This window comes from Peromyscus californicus, unplaced genomic scaffold (assembly GCF_007827085.1).
Source record: "Peromyscus californicus insignis strain IS unplaced genomic scaffold, ASM782708v3 Scaffold_19__1_contigs__length_69161282, whole genome shotgun sequence".
NCBI lineage: Eukaryota > Metazoa > Chordata > Mammalia > Rodentia > Cricetidae > Peromyscus > Peromyscus californicus.
The window spans coordinates 23,954,609-23,972,028 of NW_026294491.1; the positions used below are offsets into that span (position 1 = coordinate 23,954,609).

General features: G+C 46.3%; 1 protein-coding gene across 1 annotated transcript in view; it reads left to right on the plus strand.

Moving 5' to 3' along the window:
• Nucleotides 1–17,420, plus strand: part of Stox1 (storkhead box 1) — a 53,898-nt gene that overhangs the window by 33,228 nt on the left and 3,250 nt on the right. The window contains exons 2-3 of the mRNA XM_052744859.1: nucleotides 8,425–8,577; nucleotides 9,993–12,339. Coding sequence (XP_052600819.1) covers nucleotides 8,425–8,577; nucleotides 9,993–12,339 — 2,500 coding nt within the window. The remainder of the gene's footprint in view (nucleotides 1–8,424; nucleotides 8,578–9,992; nucleotides 12,340–17,420) is intronic.

The window sequence follows — 17,420 nt, forward strand, 5'->3', positions numbered from 1 at the left end:
TAGGAAAAGAGGCACGAGGTCATAGAGAGGAGGGAGTGTCATGGAGGGAGGCTGCTGCTGGTTGCTACTTCATAAAAAGGAGTGTATGCCAGACCCTCCCCTCGGGTTATGATTGACTGGGACCACTGCTCCTTAGGGCCAAGAGCGGTTGAACAAAGCCAGCCAGGCAGGCCATTCTTTACAGATGGCCTGTAACCGTGTCATTGAGATTCCAAGCAGCATCTTTTCAAACATTTGACTATCGGATACTGTTTTTCTTTTCTTAATATTATTGGGAGGGAGGGGTGCATGCCATGGTGCATGTGTGGAGTCAGTTCTCTGCTCCCACTTTTATGTGAAAGGGGGAGGCGTTGAACTCAACTCGTCAGACACATTTGAGCAGCAAATGCCTTTACCCACTGAGCCATCTTTCTGGCCCAGGACCTTTTTTCTTAGCATGTAGGCGTGATAGTGCACACCTTTAATCTCAGCACTTGGGAGGAAGAGGCGGGAGGACCACTGAGAGCCAGCTTAGTCTACATAATGAGTTCTGATAAGTTTTTGGCACCCCAACAGGCCTCTCTGCCGATGCAGCAATCCAAATCAGACGAAATCAGACCGAATTAAAAAAAGCCCTGGTTTAATGGCTAAAGCATTCCCCAGTGATTCTCCGGCCCCCAAAGAGGAGACACGGAAGGGAGACCGGAAAACCATGGCTCTGTTTTCTGGGATGCAGCTTAAATACCCTGTGGGAGTATTTAAGGAGTATTTAAGGTCTTGAGCCTCTCTAGGAGAGGAGCTATGTTTGGCGGGCTTTGAAGGGGCGGGTTTGGGGAAAGAGATGGGGGAGGGGAGTTGAGGTGGATCTTCCACCAGAACATTCCAGACTCTTTGGGCATGTGGATGCCAGGGTGCCAGGGGTTGAGGTGGAGCTCCCACTCCAACACGTTTCAAGACATCGAGGACAACATAGAGACTCTCTCAAAATCAAAACAAAAAATTTTTTTAAAAAAAGGTTATTTTTATATGCATTGGAACTGGTGTTATAGTTGTGAGCTGCCATGGGGGTGCTGGGAATTGAACCCAAGTCCTCTAGAAGAGTAGTCAGTGCTCTTAACTGCTGAGTCATCTCTCTAGCCCCTTAATCTTTATTTTGATTGTACGCATATGGGTATTTTGCCTGCTGCGTATCTCTGTACCATGTGCATGCAGTGCGTTCAGCTGCCAGAAGAAAGCATCAGATCCCTTGAAACTTTAGTTCCAAATGGTTGTGAGTGGCCACGTGGGTGTTGAGAATCAAACCGGTCCTCTGTGCTTGATCTTTGCAAAGAATAAAAAAAAAAAAGAAACCAAAAAAACCTCAGGGTCCCTCTGGAAGAGCAGCCAGTGCTCCTAACTGCTGAGCCATCTCTCCAGCCCCAAGGACCCTTTTTCTTACAGAGTGCTTCATGCAATGAATGTACAGTTTGAAAAGTGCTGGTCTATCTCAATCCCACACATATAAACAGGGAACTGGACCAGAGAAGAGCTGTGATCACTTGGGGCCACACAGCAGACTCAGATTAGAATCCCGAAACTCTGATTGGAGTGTTTGACACCCCACCCTTCAGTGAGGCTCACTTTAAATGCGGGGGACTAGGCAGATAGAAAAGACAGCATTTAATAAAAAGTCATATGGAAATATTGTTATTATCCAAATAACGACTCGGCACTAGATTGTCTTCCATGGTTACATACAATGTTTCATTTTGTTTTTCAAGACAGGGTTTCTCTGTGTAGCCCTGACTGTACTGGAATTAGCTCTGTAGACCAGGCTGGCCTCGAACTCACAGAGATTCTTTTGCCTCTGCCTCCCGAGTGCTGGGATTAAAGGCGTGTGCCTTCACTGCCCAGATAATGACAGCATTTTTTTTTTTAGACCATATCTTATTTTTAAAGTTATTATTTACTTATTTAAAGTTGCATATGTGTGTGTGTATGTGTGGGTGTGCACGTGCCACACATCATGAGGAGTAAGAGGACAACTCGTGTGACTCTGAGGGATCAAATTCAGGTTGTCAGACTTGGCAGCAAGCACCTTTACCTGCTGAACCATCTTGCTGGCCCCAGGGATATTTTGTATTTATGACACACAGCAACGAGAGCTGGGTTCAATGGGAGCTGCCCCCTGTGGTCTCCGAGACCTCTTGGGAAAATGAATCACCTCAAATTTGCCCCAGGCTTGCCTAGAAAGCCAAGAACAGAAGTCATGCACACATTTTCGGGGGAGGGAAATGTGGGAACCAGAGCAATATATAATTTAAGTTTAAAGAGCATTATTATTTTGGTTTTTCAAGACAGGGTTTCTCTGGGTAGCCTTGGTTGTCCTGGAACTCCCTTTGTAGACCAGGCTGGCCTCAAACTCACAGAGATCCACCTGCCTCTGTCTCCTGAGTGCTGGGATTAAAGGCATGCACCACACCGCCCAGCAAGTTCTATTATTTTAATTGTTTAAAAAGTTTAGATGTGTGTGAGTGTTTTGCCTGCATATTGTCTGTGTACCACGTGCATGCCTGGTGCCCTCAGAAGCCAGAAGGGCATCTGATCTTCTGGAGATGGAGTGACAGAGGGTTTTGAGCTGTCATGTGGCTGCCAGGAATTGAACCTGGGTCCTCTGGAAACACAGCAAGCACTCTTGACCACCCAGCCCTCTCTACAGCCCAAATGTATAGCTGTTCTCTCTCTTATTGGTTGTCCATATACCAGAGGTACTGGGGAGAATGATCTACCAAAGACATCCACTCCCTGGAGCCTGTGGATATGTGGCCTTGCATGGCAGAAGAGATTTACAGATAGAATGGGCTCTCCATTTGAGAGACTCCTCTGTATTGCTGAGATAAGCCTGCTCTAATAATTTGAGTTCTTAAAACAAGAGAAATGTCTATGGGTAGTATTGGAAGTGACACAGACTTTGAAAAGCAAATCAAAGAGAATGGAGGTGTTAGGAGCACTGTGATGGATGATGATGTGGGCAGCACCAGATATGCCGGTGCCTTTGAATTTCAGAGCAAGGCTCAGCTTGGACCACTCTTGGTGATATAGGGGACCTTAGTCATCAGTCTTGTAATCACAAGGAAAGGAATTCTACCCCAAACCCAAACCTAAACTTACTCATCAACTCTCTAGGAGACTAGGCTGAAAGCCTGGGCGTGATAGCACATACCTATAATCCTAGGACTTGAGAGATAAAGACAGGAAGATCAGGAGTTCTAGGCTAGCCTTTGCTACTAAGTATGAGGGCAATGTGGCCTACATAAGATCTTGTCTGGCTCTGAGACCCAGAGGAAGAGGAATTGAAGCACTCAGACTCCTGGTCTCTAGAATGTGTCATGAGAAATGTATTTTGTTTTGTTTTGTTTTTTTAAGGCAGGAACTCACTTTGTAGACCAGGTTGGGCTCGAACAGAGATCTGCTTCTGCCTTCCAAGTGTTGAGATTAAAGGTGTGAGTCACCACTTCCCGGCTGATAAATTTATTATTTTTTTTTTTTTTTGGTTTTTCGAGACAGGGTTTCTCTGTGTAGCTTTGCGCCTTTCCTGGAACTCACTTGGTAGCCCAGGCGGCTGGCCTCGAACTCACAGAGATCCGCCTGCCTCTGCCTCCCAAGTGCTGGGATTACAGGCGTGCGCCACCACCGCCCGGTGATAAATTTATTCTTAAAACCCCTAAATTTGTGGACTCTCCCTCTCCCTCTCTCTTTCTCATGCTTGGGATGCACCCCAGGGCCTTGTGAATGTTCTGCACACGCTCTCCACTGAGTTACAGCCTGTCCTTGGGGTTTTTTTTTTCTTTTCTTTTTGGATACAGGCCTGATTGTGTAGTTCAGTCTGACCTTGAACTCTTGGTCCTCTTGCCTTGCCTCCTCCAATGCCTTAGCTTTCACACCAGGCTTGTTGGAATGTTTAAGAGGCAGCTGGTAGGTACCAGCCTTACAGGTATGGAGTTAGCATGGCTGCCGCTGAGAGCCAGCTGGTTTGGGCCACTAGCTCCTGCCCTCCCAGCAGAGCCCTCCCTGTGTCTCTACTGATAATGAGGATGGCACAGGAAAGATGGGAGAAGAGAGGCCTGCAAAAAATAAAAAGAGGGTGGTGGTCACAGGAGAAAAAGCTGGAGCTCAACAAGTACTTCCTAAGTAAAGGCCATCTGTTTTTTCTCTGTATGTATGTGTTGTCTGACAACCAAACTGTGGAATATCTGTCATCATTGGTTCAAGGCATCTCTCATCTATCACTCAACTGGTATTTGATATTTTATATATCACTTAAAAAGGAGGCTGGTGGCCCATGTCCCATACTCTGTGCTTGGAGCACCCCAGGCTAATGTGTTCCTCTGTGGTTTATCCCCCAGTTGGCTGCCACACTAGTACATCATGTGGCCAAGCAGTACCCAGGTTAAACATCTGGGCATGGACCCGTAGGCAGCTGGTGTCCACACACCAGTGCTACAGGGTCACCTGGGCCGTGACTAGGGGCAACATCGGCCCCTGCAGAAGTCCTCCACCAGCCTGTGCAGGAGCTGGGTTAGCCCTATTAGAGTCACTCTGGTCAGGAGAGAAAAGGCTCCAGATCTGTGGCCAGGGGAGGCTTTGCTATGGAGGAAGAGGAGGAGACTGAATGGGGAATGGGGTGCCTGGGAACTGTCAGGAGTAACACACCGGTGCTGTCGATGCAGCCCAGTTAGTAGAATGCTGCCTTGGCATGCATGCCTGTGATCCTAACACTTGGGAGGCAGAGGCAGAAGGATCAGAAATTCAGGGTCATCCTTGGCTACAAATCAAGACTGAAACCAGCCTGGGATATGTGAGACCCTGCCCCTCCCCCAACAGGGCTGGCCTCAAATTCAGAGACCCACCTGCCTCTGCCTCCCAAGTGCTGGGATCCAAGGTGTGCGCCACCACTGCCCACCAATCCTTTCTTTCTTGGCTACATTACTAGTTTGGTTGCAATTCCAAGGCCCCATGTCAGAGTTGGCATCACAGTGGCTATGAGGGAAATCAATCCTGCAGTGGCAGATTTGACACTTCTTCGAGTTTGATGTTGAACCAATCCATGCAGGACCAGTGAGGCACTTTATGAGATGGACTATGTATGGGCTAAAAAAATAATCAAGGAGGTGTCCACTGCAGATCCATCATGGAGCAGATCCACTGAGCTTAGCTCTCCTTGATCCCAGTGCATTATTGACTCTGTTTGAAGTCCTTGGAGAGGAACATCACTGTGCTAGACCCAGCCCTCTTGCAGCATGCACCCAGAAAGGGGTACTGGTGAAGGCCAAGTGAACTGAACTGGTCAGACTCTGAAAAACCCCCTTGTTTAATACAGAACTTAGGTGGATTCTCTATTCAGTCTTCACAGACAGGCCCATGAAGATATCAGAAGCTAATTCTCTGTGTGCTACTGTAGACTGTTCACCCCATACATCACACCCAAACAACTCTGTCCCAACTTAAAATGTCTTCAGCTGCCACTGGGGCATGGGGATTTATAGCAAGAGAAGAGCATGGGTGAGTGACGCCAACTTTGAAGCCTCGGGCATTGCTGCAATCAAGAGCTGACTGTCCTGGCCCGAAGGCGTGAGAAATCCTGTTGTCTGTCATCGTGAACTTAACACACCACCCACACACCCCCACACACACACCCCCACACACCCGTCAATGCTGTCCTCTTTTCTCTAATTCCCTTTTCTTTCCTATTAAAACACTTGCCTGATAGTTCACACTCTAGTCTCAGCTGTTTTGTTTTGTTGTGAGACTTAGTCTCATGTATCCCAGGCTTTCCTGGAACTTGCTATGTAGCAAGGGATGACCTTGAACCCCTGATGCTGGGATTATGAGTTTGCACCATCATGGCCTGTTTTCTGTGCTGTTGGGCATACCAGGCAAGGTGCACCCACAGGGGCAAAGTGCCCCCATATCCATATCTAATGTGCTGGAGGAAGAATTTCCCCTTCACGACAGATACCCAGCTGCCTTAGATTATAGCCAGCTCACAAATCCTGGCACTATTTGGTTGTAGATGTAGAGGAAAGTGCGGTATTTTTTTTTTCTTTCATTCAGCTGAAAGGGAGAGAGGGAGAGGGCTTGACTCTGTGAGACTGAAACCTTTCTTCATCTTATTTCCATTCTGACTGATTTTTTTCCCCCTGAACCTATTTGAAGTTATAACACAGCAGATCAAATCATTTAAAGCCACCGACCTCTGTGCAAGCCGTTATCTCCGAGGAGGAGCATGTTGTTACAAAAGGCTGGTTTGGCTTGCTTGCTTTCTTTTTAAAACCAGGTCAGGATTAATTTTAAGGTTAAAAAAAAAAAAAAAAAAAAAAAAAAAGATGTGGCAGATAAAAGGGCAGCTTGAAATCCGGGGCTCTTCTTGGGTTACTCTGAGCCAAACATCCTCTTTCATTAAACCAGAGTGTGTCTGCAGGCTGCTTTGTCTGCTCTTTGCTGTCATCTCTAATGCACTTGGAAGAAGCCTTTCCCACCGTGGGATTCAATACCAGGCCCCAAAGAGATGGGCTCCGATTTCCCGAATCCGGGTAATTAGCTGAGGTCTAGTGGCTCAGTTAAACCATCTGAAGGTCAATAGCTTATAACTATCTGTAGTTGAAGTCTGGTGCCCCCATCTGGCGATGCAGGCAGAACACTGCATAATAAATCTTAAAAACTTTTTTAAAAAATACTTTCCAGTCTGTCATCTGTCTGTCTATCTACCTACCTAGCATCTATCTATCTATCTATCTATGGATTGTAGAAGATGTATCAGACACAAATGCCCCTCGTTCTACTTAGATGATATTTGTCTTTCAGCCTAACCCCTTTTTCCATTTCTGAAGCACCCAGGAATACCAGACTGTGTAAACAGAAAGAACCTTGTGGTGAGCACTCTCTTGCCTACACTCTCTTTAACCCAATGCTTCCACAAGCTCTGGGGTGAAAGGTCCCAAGCAGGCCTGTTCTTAAAGGTGCTGCATAATTCCTCTTCAGTCGGAGCATCTCTGGACCTGTGAGATCTGATTGCATCTGCAAGTGGGATCGTCTGCACTTTGCATTGCAGAAACCCAAAGGATGCAATAGTAAGGGAAGCAGACCGTTGCTGGAGCTTGGAAGCCATCCCAGCATCTGTCACCAAAGTTCCCAGGTTAGGGTTCACTTCACTTTCCTGCGCACAGAGAGCTTCATTTATGCACCTGCAGCATGTATCTTAGCAACAGCTGTGAAGGGAATGCACTGGGAAACTCTCCCGGCTTTGTGTAGTGGGCCGTCTGGGGGGGGGGGGGGAGGCGCGGGGAGGCTGTGAATGTGGCCCCAGCACAAAGTCGGAAACTTACTGAAAATATGATGAGTTTTTTTTGTTGTTGTAACTCACTGTGGGGGTCCTGAGCATGAGAAACTTGCAGATGAGAACTTTGTGTGTCGTAGTGTCAAAAGAGTGGACACACACATGGTACTTAGAGGAGAGAAAAACAGAATGTTCTCTCTAGCATGTTTTGTACAAAGGCACATGGATTTTAAAGGGGAAGTCACTTTTAGCTAGTAGTAGTTTTGTTTCTGTTGTCTTCATTATTTTTCCTTAGAAAAGGCCTCATGTAGCCAACCCTGATCTTAAACTCACTATGTAGCCGGAGATGACCTTGAACTTATGATCCTTCTGCCTCTGTTCCCGACTTGTGAGGATTGTAGGCAGTAGAAGATTAGTTTATCTTAGTATGTGTGAGGTGCCTCAAGATGAACCTAAGGCCTACCCTAAAGGAGATGAACATGCTAGGCAAGTGTCCTACCGCTGAGCTATGTCCACTTGCGCTTTTGAAACTGAGTCTCGAGTAGCCCAAGCTGGCCTCCAATTGACTATGTAGCCAAGGGTGACCTTGAACTTCTGATTCTCCACCCTCCATGTCTCAAGTTCTAGGATTACAGGCCTGTGCCACCAGGCTCTTTATGCCATATTGAGGGTGAGCCCAGGGTCTTTTGCATGCTAGGCAAGCCCTTTACAGACTGAGTTCCATCCCCAATCTATTTACCATCAATGGTTATCTTTGGTGCACCAAACTCCATACACACAAATAGGTCATTGGCTGGCTGATACCCAGTCTGTAACTATAGTAACAGGCATGGTGTATCTCCACCTGTGCTGCAAATGATGCTGTACTTCCTACCACGGCTTCCCAACCGATAGGGAAGTATGCTTTTAACAATGTGAACTGCTGGATAGCATGTCTGACCTCTGCGACAGCACGTCACAGAGGGACCGTGATGCAAACCTTTGTCTTCTGTGGTTTCTACCATCGCACATGCCATGTTAGCAGAGTCTGGGCCCGTCATCCAGTCAGACTTAGACTGTTCTCTGCTCACTAATTCCGAATGATTCATAGCAGATTTACCACCTACACTGTTTTTTGACCTCCAATTCAGGTGATGTCTTCCCAGTGCAAATGAGTCCCATAGCCCAGTGTCGGTTTGTGCCCTTGGCTGAAGTTCTTTGCTGCATTATAGCTGATATGAACGCGGCTCAGGTGGCTGTAACACAGGAATCACTCTTGGAGCACTTGAAGAAACATTACCCAGGTAACCAGTGTTCACCACTTGAATTCATTCAAATGTGTTTGGTTTCTATTTATAAACAATCCTACAATATAAGTAACGGTCCTGGTGTCCTTTTTTCCCTTTTTAGAATCTTTCGTCACAACACTGAGTTACCCAGCTCAGTGGCAAAGGCATGCAGTCTCAGCTACTTGCTAGACTGAATCAGGATTGAAAGTTCAAGGCCAGCCTAGGCAGCTTAGTAAGACCCTGTCTCAAAATAAAGGTAAAAAGAGGGATAGAGATATAGTTCACTGATGGAATGTTTGCCTAGCATGCGCAAAGCTCTGATCTCCATCACCAGTACAGAAAAAAAACCCAAAAAACTGTCAAGAATAGTCCTACATTAACATTTGTGTGTGCATGTCACATGCATGTCACGGTACACGTGTCAGAGGACGACTTGCAGGAAGAGTCAAGACTTGCTTTTCACCCTGTGGGTCCCAGGATTGAACCCAGGTCCTTGGGCTTAGCAGCAGGGGTCTGCTGAGCCGTCTCACCAGCCCAACTTCAACATTTCATCAAGATAAAATTTCTTTTACTTTCTGGATTCTTTTTCATATGTAAATTCGTGTTAATCAGCTTCTGTCGTGAGGGACTTTTCCCTCAATTTTTCCCATGTCTGTTTCCCAGAAATGGAACTGATAGAATTGTAGCTCTTAGTTATGCCTCCACAGACTGTGTTTTAATGTACAATGACATAAGTGGAATCATTCTGTACATTCTTCATATAGTGCTCATGAAGACTTTTTAATTTCCATGTTTGTTCATCACGAGGCTTTCTCAAGGTGTATGTAGGTTTGGGTTTTTTTTGTTTTCAGTGCTGGGATCGAACCCAGGGCTTCGTTAGGCAGTTGCTTTCCTACTGAGTTTTCAAATTTTAAGTTGATTTATATCCAGTGATATTCAGATTTTTGGTTTTTGTACTTAACCATTAACCTTGCCATATGTAATATGGGGACCAACTTGTATAATGTTTTGTAGTTTAGTTCCACATATTATTCTTTGGGTTGTTTTGTTTTGTTTGAGATAGGGTCTCACTGTAACTCAGACTGGCCTGCTTCTCAATATCTAGCTCAGGGTGGCCTTGAAATTGCAGTCATTCTCCTGTGTCAGCCTCCTGAGCGCTGAGATTACAGATCCGAGTCACTAGGCTCAGTTCTAATTTTAAAACAGTGTGTGTACGTGAGCGCTGGCACGGATGTGTCACAGTCCACGTGTGGGAGTTGTCCTCTGTCCTGCCTCTTTGTGGGACCGAGGACCAAACTCAGGGGTCAGGTCTGCATACATGCACCATTATCCACTGAGCCGTCTGACCAGCTAGCATTTTAATTGCATGTAATATATACAATCAGCTCCAGGTTTGTGGTCGTTCTGAATTTCTAACTGTTTGTTTTTAGGTATTGCGGTTCCTTCCCCAGACATTCTCTACGGCACCCTGGGCGCTCTAATTCAAGGGAGGAAGATTTACCACACAGGAGAGGGCTACTTCATCGTTACACCGAACACTTACTTCATCTCAAATACACCCATGCAAGAAAATCAGAGAGCCCTCCTGCCAGACGAAGGGTGCCCAGTGCCAACTTCTGTGACCTATCTGGTCAGTGTGGATTGCTGTGCAGAGCTGGCCCAGGAGAACGAGGTCCCTGTTTCCCACTGTCCATCATGTCAGTGTTTCCTTGATACAAGTGTGCAGGACTCTAAGGACCCACTGACTGGGGCAGAAGTGTCTAGAAAAAACCAGGAAGGTCTTGAGGAACCCACACCTTTGTCTAAGAACCAGGTAGCTGCAGCATCTGAAGACACCCAGGTCTGTGTGAGCCCCAAACCATTACCATACACCAAAGACAAAGGCAAAAAATTTGGTTTCGGTTTCTTGTGGCGAAGTTTGTCCAAAAGAGAGAAGTCTAGAACAGAGCACCACAGTTTCTCTGCACAGTTCCCACCCGAAGAGTGGCCTGTCCGGGATGAGGAAAGCGCCAACAACATCCCCCGAAATGTGGAACATGCGATAATCAGGAGCATTAATCCTGTGCTGACTGTTGACAACCTAATCAAACACACAGTCCTAATGCAAAAATATGAAGAACAGAAGAAATACAATAGCCAGGGCACTTCCACGGATGCGCTGACCACCAGGCATAAGCATTCTTCTAAAGAAGGAATTCGGAAAAGGCAGGGCCACTTTGCCAAGCCTCACAGGCGGGGCTGTTCTCACAGGGATAGACACAAAGCATGGAGCCAGGGGAGTGAGCTGGAGCCAGGAAGCACTGGACTTTCTGAAAAGCATCCCAAGGTCCCCACAGCCCAGCCTGCTCCCAGAATGAAAAGCCGCAGTGAAGAAATTCAGCAGTTGCGTGGTGGGATTCCAGCTGTGCTAGGTCCCCATTTGATTTACAAGAAGCAGATCAGTAATCCTTTTCAGGGCATGTATCTCAGAGGGCCCCCAGTATCCAAAGGGCACAATGTTCAGAAGAGCCATGATCTGAAACCTGGTCCCGTCGGGCCAGAAGAAAAGCCTTTCCAGAGGGCAGGGTCTTCAGGTCCTTTGGGAGTCTTTGATGGTGGAGGCCAGGAGCCATATTTGGAACAATGCCATGATAAACTGGAAGCAGAAACCATGCTTTCAATGAAGGCTCCTGGCCATCCTGTCAGTGACGTCAGAGGTGGCCCAGGAAATTACCCTCCGTGTAATGTTTTGGCAAGCCACCCTCGGGGCTGTTCTTTCAGGGAAAGCGTGTTGAGAGGTGAACTGTATAATGAAGAAAACAAGATCTTGAGGAAAAGTTATTCTGACTGCGACATGTTCTTGGGAACCACAGAAATGCATCAGGTCTTGCCCTCACAAAGTCCCCCCTCTTTAGACCCAGTAGTACCCTGTGTGTGTACATCAGTGAATAAGACCATACACCAGTTCCAGAACCTGGGCCTCTTAGATTACCCAGTTGGAGCAAACCATTTGAGGACACACCAAAGACAAGGTGACTCCAAAGATCTATCTAGGAAGACATTTGTCCCAGAGGCAGAGATTGGGAATGTGGAAAATGAGGGGCCCTCCGACAGTGAGCAGGACGAGGCAGCCGTGAACCAGAGTGAGGCAGGGGTGGATGATGGGGCCTGCAGTTCACTGTATCTAGAGGATGATGACTTCTCTGAGACTGATGATGACTCCTGTCACACACTGCCTGGACACACTCAGTATTCCTTTGCAGGTGGAGGCAGGCCGAAGCAATGGCAGGGAAGACCAATGGTGACTGGAAGACTTCTGACAGGATGTAATAGCAAAACTGATAGGTTTGAGCCCCTGGCGCTTGAAAGGAAACACTGGTACAAGGCCACTGGGTTGTCTGCAAATTCAGAGGAAGGTCCAAACCCTGATCTCACAGACAACCCTGGCCTACACTCAGGGACTCCATTTGGTTTCCACTATGAAGGAGAGCCCATGGCTGCCTGTGTCCAGGCCCCAGCAGCCGCTGGTGGAAGTTTACTTGAATTCTCTACTGCAGGGAAAACCAGTTGGAGGGCTGAGGTCCTTCGAGATTCTCCTGGTGACACAGGAGAGAATTCAACTGGCTGGAGACAGAGCCCTGCAAATCAGGAAATGGAAAAACATTTCCCAGACAAGTCACGACTTTTCAGCACCTCCCATGTGCCGGTGTTGGCTCAGGAGCCACAGCGAGAGCATAGTCGCCTGGAAGGGACAGAGAGTTGTAGCGTGACAGGAGACAGCGGGGTCGATTCCCCAAGGTAAGGACGCATGTGGGTGCTACATTAGCTCCTCCTGCAGGAGTCCATTAGTCAGGGCACGTGGAGCTGCCTAGTGAGAGACTCCTGAACACACCCATGGAACAATGTCAGCAGCCTTGGGGGAGTAAATTGTATCAAGTTACGATGAGGTTGCATATGGTAGGACAGAGTCTACTTTTTTTTTTTTTTTTTTTTTTCCGAGACAGGGTAGCTTCGGAGCCTGTCCTAGAACTCACTCTGTAGACCAGACTGGCCTCGAACTCAGAGATCCACTTAGCTCTACCTCCCAGAGTGCTGGGATTAAAGGCGTGCACCACCACAGTCCGGCTTTGTTTTTGTTTTTCGAGACAGGGTTTCTCTGTGTAACAGCCCTGGCTGTCCTGGAACTAGCTCTGTAGACTAGGCAGGCCTCGAACTTAGAAATCCATCTGCCTCTGCCTCCCTAGTGCTGGGATTAAGGGTTTACACCACCATCATCTGGCCAGAGTTCACTTTTAAAAACTAATATCTTTAGAATTTTAGACAATATGTATTTTAAGGGTTTATTTTATTTTTATGTGTATCAGTGTTTTGCCTGCTTGCGTATTTGTGCGTGCATCTCGTGCAAGCCTGGTGCCCACTGGGATCAGAAAAGGGCATCAGATCCTCTGGAACTGGAGTTATGGATGGTTGTGAGCCACCATGTAGGTGCTGGGAACTGAATTCAGGTCCTCTGCAAGAGCAGTCAGTGCTCAACCGCTGAGCCTTCTCTAGCCTCATACAATACATTGATCATATTCATTCTCCTACCCCCAGGTCCTCCTATATGTACCCTCTCCCCTCTACCCACCCAACTTAAGTTTTCTTCCCTTTTTTCCCCCATCAAGTTAGTGTTTTCCAACTACTCTTGCGACTGGGGCCTGGCCTAGAGAGTGGTTAACCTACAGGGGTCACAAAATTAAAGAAAACTGACTCAATAGAGTTACTTTTTAGTGGGAACCAAATTTTACTGGGCATTGTTTCTAACACTAGAAAGGAACTGCTAAAAACAAAGCACTTTCAGAACTTAGAGTTGGAGATCTTCTCATCTATTCCTGGATCTATTTGTGTTAAGTAAAGGATGTGGGGGGCTGGAGAGATGGCTCAGCAGTTAAGAATACTGGCTTCTCTTCCAGAAGTCCTGAGTTCAGTTCCCAGCAACCATGTGGTGGTTCACAACCATCTATAGTGCGATCTGATGCCCTCTTCTGGCATAAAGGTGTACATGCAAATAGAGCATTGATATAAATAAATAAATAAATAAATAAATAAATAAATAAATCTGAAAAAAAGATGTTAAAAAAAAAAGGATGCAGCCACTTCTCACTCAACTTGTTTAAACAACAATTGTTGTATGATAAACGGAATACGGACTTATAAGATACTTAAGAAGTGTTTGGAGTTGTAGCCCAGCTGGTAGAGTGCCTGCATGACATGCGCAAAGCCCTGGGTTTGATTCTAACATTGCATAGATGGGATGTGCGGGCATAGCTCTCATCCCAGCTTGTGAGAGTGAAACAGGAGTTCAAGGTCATCCCGGGCTACATAGCAAGTTCAAAGCCAGTCTGGGTTCAACCCCCTCCCCCAACACACATACACGCTAAGTATTAAAACTAAGTATTAACTAAGTATCAACAAGTTTTAAATAACATTGTGTGTGTGTGTGTATGTGTGTGTGTATGTGTGTGTGCATACACTCCTGTGCACATGCACACACGGTACAACAGAGTATGGAGGTTAGAAAGAATTCTTTCTTCCACTGGGGATAGATGGGTCCTGGGGATAGAACTCAGGTTATCGGTATCCGCAGCAGCAGGTGTCTACCCACTGAACCATCTTACCATCCTCCCCAAAGTATTTTTAAAATTTTGTAATGATCCTACTATTTTTTTCTTTCTTTCTTTTTATCTTTGCATTTTTGAGACAGGGTTTCTCTGTGTAGCCCTGACTGTCCTGGAACTTGCTGTGTAGACCAGGCTGGCTTCAAACTCAAGAGATCTGCCTGCCTCTGCCTCCTGAGTGCTGGGATTAAAGGCATGGACCACCACACTCAGCACAAATACAAGTATTTTAGCAAAAATACTGGGGGCTAGAGAAACGGTACAGTGGTTAAGAGTACTGGCTGTTCTTCCAGGAGACCCAGGTTCAATTCCCAGCACCCACAGGGTGACTCACATCTATGATTGTATCCCCATGGGATCTGATGCCTTCCTTTGGAGTGCAAACGCACATGCAGACAAAACACTCACCCACAGACGCAAGAAGAATCTTTTAACAGGAAGTCATTCACAGCCATGTGTCCTTTTCCACCCAACTTATCATGGATAGCTTGCAATTGATATATTCACGGCTATCTTGGGGGTTTGTTTTGCTTTGTCAGATTTTTAAATTTTTTATTCATATATATGTGTGCATATGTGTAATGTATGTACATGTGTGTGCAGTAAGGCGGCTTTGGATCCCCTGGAGTTGGAGTCACAGGCAATAGAGCCACCCAATGAGGGTGCTGGGAACAGAACTTTATCATCCACCGGAGCAACAGGAGCTCTTAACTGTTGAGCTGGTTCTCCAGCCCCCCGCTTTTTGTTTTTGAGACAAGGTCTTATTAGGTTGACCAGGGTGGCTTCCAACCTGTGACCTTCCTGCATTACCCTCCCAAGCCTTTGTTGTTCTGTTTTGGTTTGGTTTTGGGTGGGGTGCTGTTTAGTTTTTTGAGAAAGTCTTCCCATGTACCCAAGATCCTTCTATGTAGCTCAGAGTATGATGGTAGCATTATCACCTAGGAGACAAGCTTGTGAGGGATTATCTAGATTAGGTTGATTGGGGTGGGAAAACCCATCTCAACTGTGGGCAGCACCGTCCCATGGGCCGGGCTCCTGGACTGAATGAAAAGGAGGAAGAGAGGTGTGTACTTCTTCCTGACTGTGGGTGCAGCCTCTCCAGCTGCCTTGAGCCCTTGCTCCTGCCATGATGACTTCGTGCCCTTGATGGACTGGGTGTGCCCTTGAACTCTGACCCAGTAGACCTTTTCTCTTAAGTTTGTTTTCTCACAGCAACATGACAGACAGCACACACAGCTCCCTCAGGGCCCAGATTTCCAAGCATGAGTGCGATAGGCACCTGACTATCTCACAGCTTTTATTTTTATTTACTTTTTTTTTTTTTTTTTGAGACAGGGTCTCACTATGCAGCTCAGTCTGTCCTGGAACTCACTCTGTAGACCAGGCTGGCCTTAAACTCAATCCACCTGCCTCTGCCCTTCATGTTGGGATTAAAGGTGTGAGCCACCACACCTGGCTATTTTTATTTAAAAAGTTTTTTTCTAGTTTCTTTTTCTTTCTTTTTTTTTTTTTTTTTTTTGAATTTTTTTTTTCAAGACAGGGTTTCTCTGTGTAACAGCTTTGGCTGTCCTTGAACTCACTCTGTAGACCAGGCTGGCCTCAAACTCACAGAGATCCACCTGCCTCCCAAGTACTGGGACCAAAGGTGTGCGCTACCACCACCCAGCTTAGTTTCCTCTTCTTTAATTAAGGAAAACATTACATGTGTGGTGCTTTGCCTGTATTTATGTCTATTCATCACATGTGTGCTTGGTGCCCACGAAGGCCAGAAGAGAACATCAGATCCCCTTCAGTTACAGATGGTTGTGAGCTGTCCTGTGGGCGCTGGGAACAAAACTTGGGTCCTCTGCAAGGGTAGCCAGTGTTTTTTGTCTGTTTTTGTATTTTGTTTTATGTTATTTTCGAGACAGGGTTTCTCTGTGTAGCCATGACTGTCCTAGAACTCACTCTGTAGACCAGGCTGGTCTCAAACTTGGGAAATCTGCCTGCTTCTACCTCCCAAATGCTGGGATTAAAGGTGTGTCCCACCACCCCCCAGCTGGAGACAGTACTTTTAACAGTTGAACATCTGTCTCATGAGTTCTCAACAAGTGGGCAGAGACCACTTTGGAAGTCCAATGACCCCTTTCACAGGGGCTGCCCAAGACCATCAGAAAACACAAATATTTACATTATGATTCATAACAGGAGCAGAATTACAGTTACGAAGTAGCAATGAAAATAATTTTATGGTTGGGGGTCACCATAACATGAGGAACTGTATTGAAGGGGTGCAGCATTAGAAAGGTTCAGAACCACTGACCTAGCCAATCCCATAAAGAAGTTATTTTTTAAATTATTTTGCGTTATATGTTTGTATGTGTATGTTCATCTGTATATAGACAGTGTTCATGTGGAAACAAGAGGACTTGGGGAGTCAAGTTCTCTCCTTCCACCTTGAGGCAGGGTCTCTCTTGTTTCTGTCTCCGCACTGTTTTCACAAGCTTCTGACCAATTCTTCTGTCCCCACTTCCCATCTCACCCTAGGACGGTTGTCATTACAGCCGAGAGCCATGGGAGCGGGCGATGGGGGTGGGCTGGGGTGGGGTGGGATTCGAGACAGGGTTTCTCTGTAGCCTGGTTGTGCTAGACTTAGTCTAAAAGTCACTTTTAGACTAAGCTGACCTCCACCTGCCTCTGCCTCCCGAGTGCTGGGGTTAAAGGTGCGCGCCACCACCGCCTGGCTGAGAGCCTTTTTTATGTGGATTTTGGATATCAAACTCAGATCATTAGGCCTGCATGGCACACAGTTTTAAATGCTTAGCCATCTTGCTGGCCCAACTTCTTGTTTGGTATATTTTTAATTTTTAACTATGTGTATTATGTGTATGTCTGTGTGGGTATAGGCACAGGAATACAGGTACCCTCAGAGACCAGAGGCCTCCTGGAGCTGAAATTATAGTATTGGTGATACTTGGTCATAACATGGGTGCTTGGAATTGACTTCAGGTCCTCTGCTAGAGCAGAGAGCTATTTCTCCATTCCCAAGTTTATTTTTTAAAATTGATTATACTACGGTTTTCTTGAGAGCCTTATAATTACAGATGTTAAGAAGGAAAAGGAAAACAGCATTTGAACATCGGCTCTGTGCTGTGGTTCTTAGGATCAAGGCCAAATGGCCAAGACATCACTGGTACCTTATTTGAAGAGAACTACAAACAAAATTAACACAGACAGGCTGAA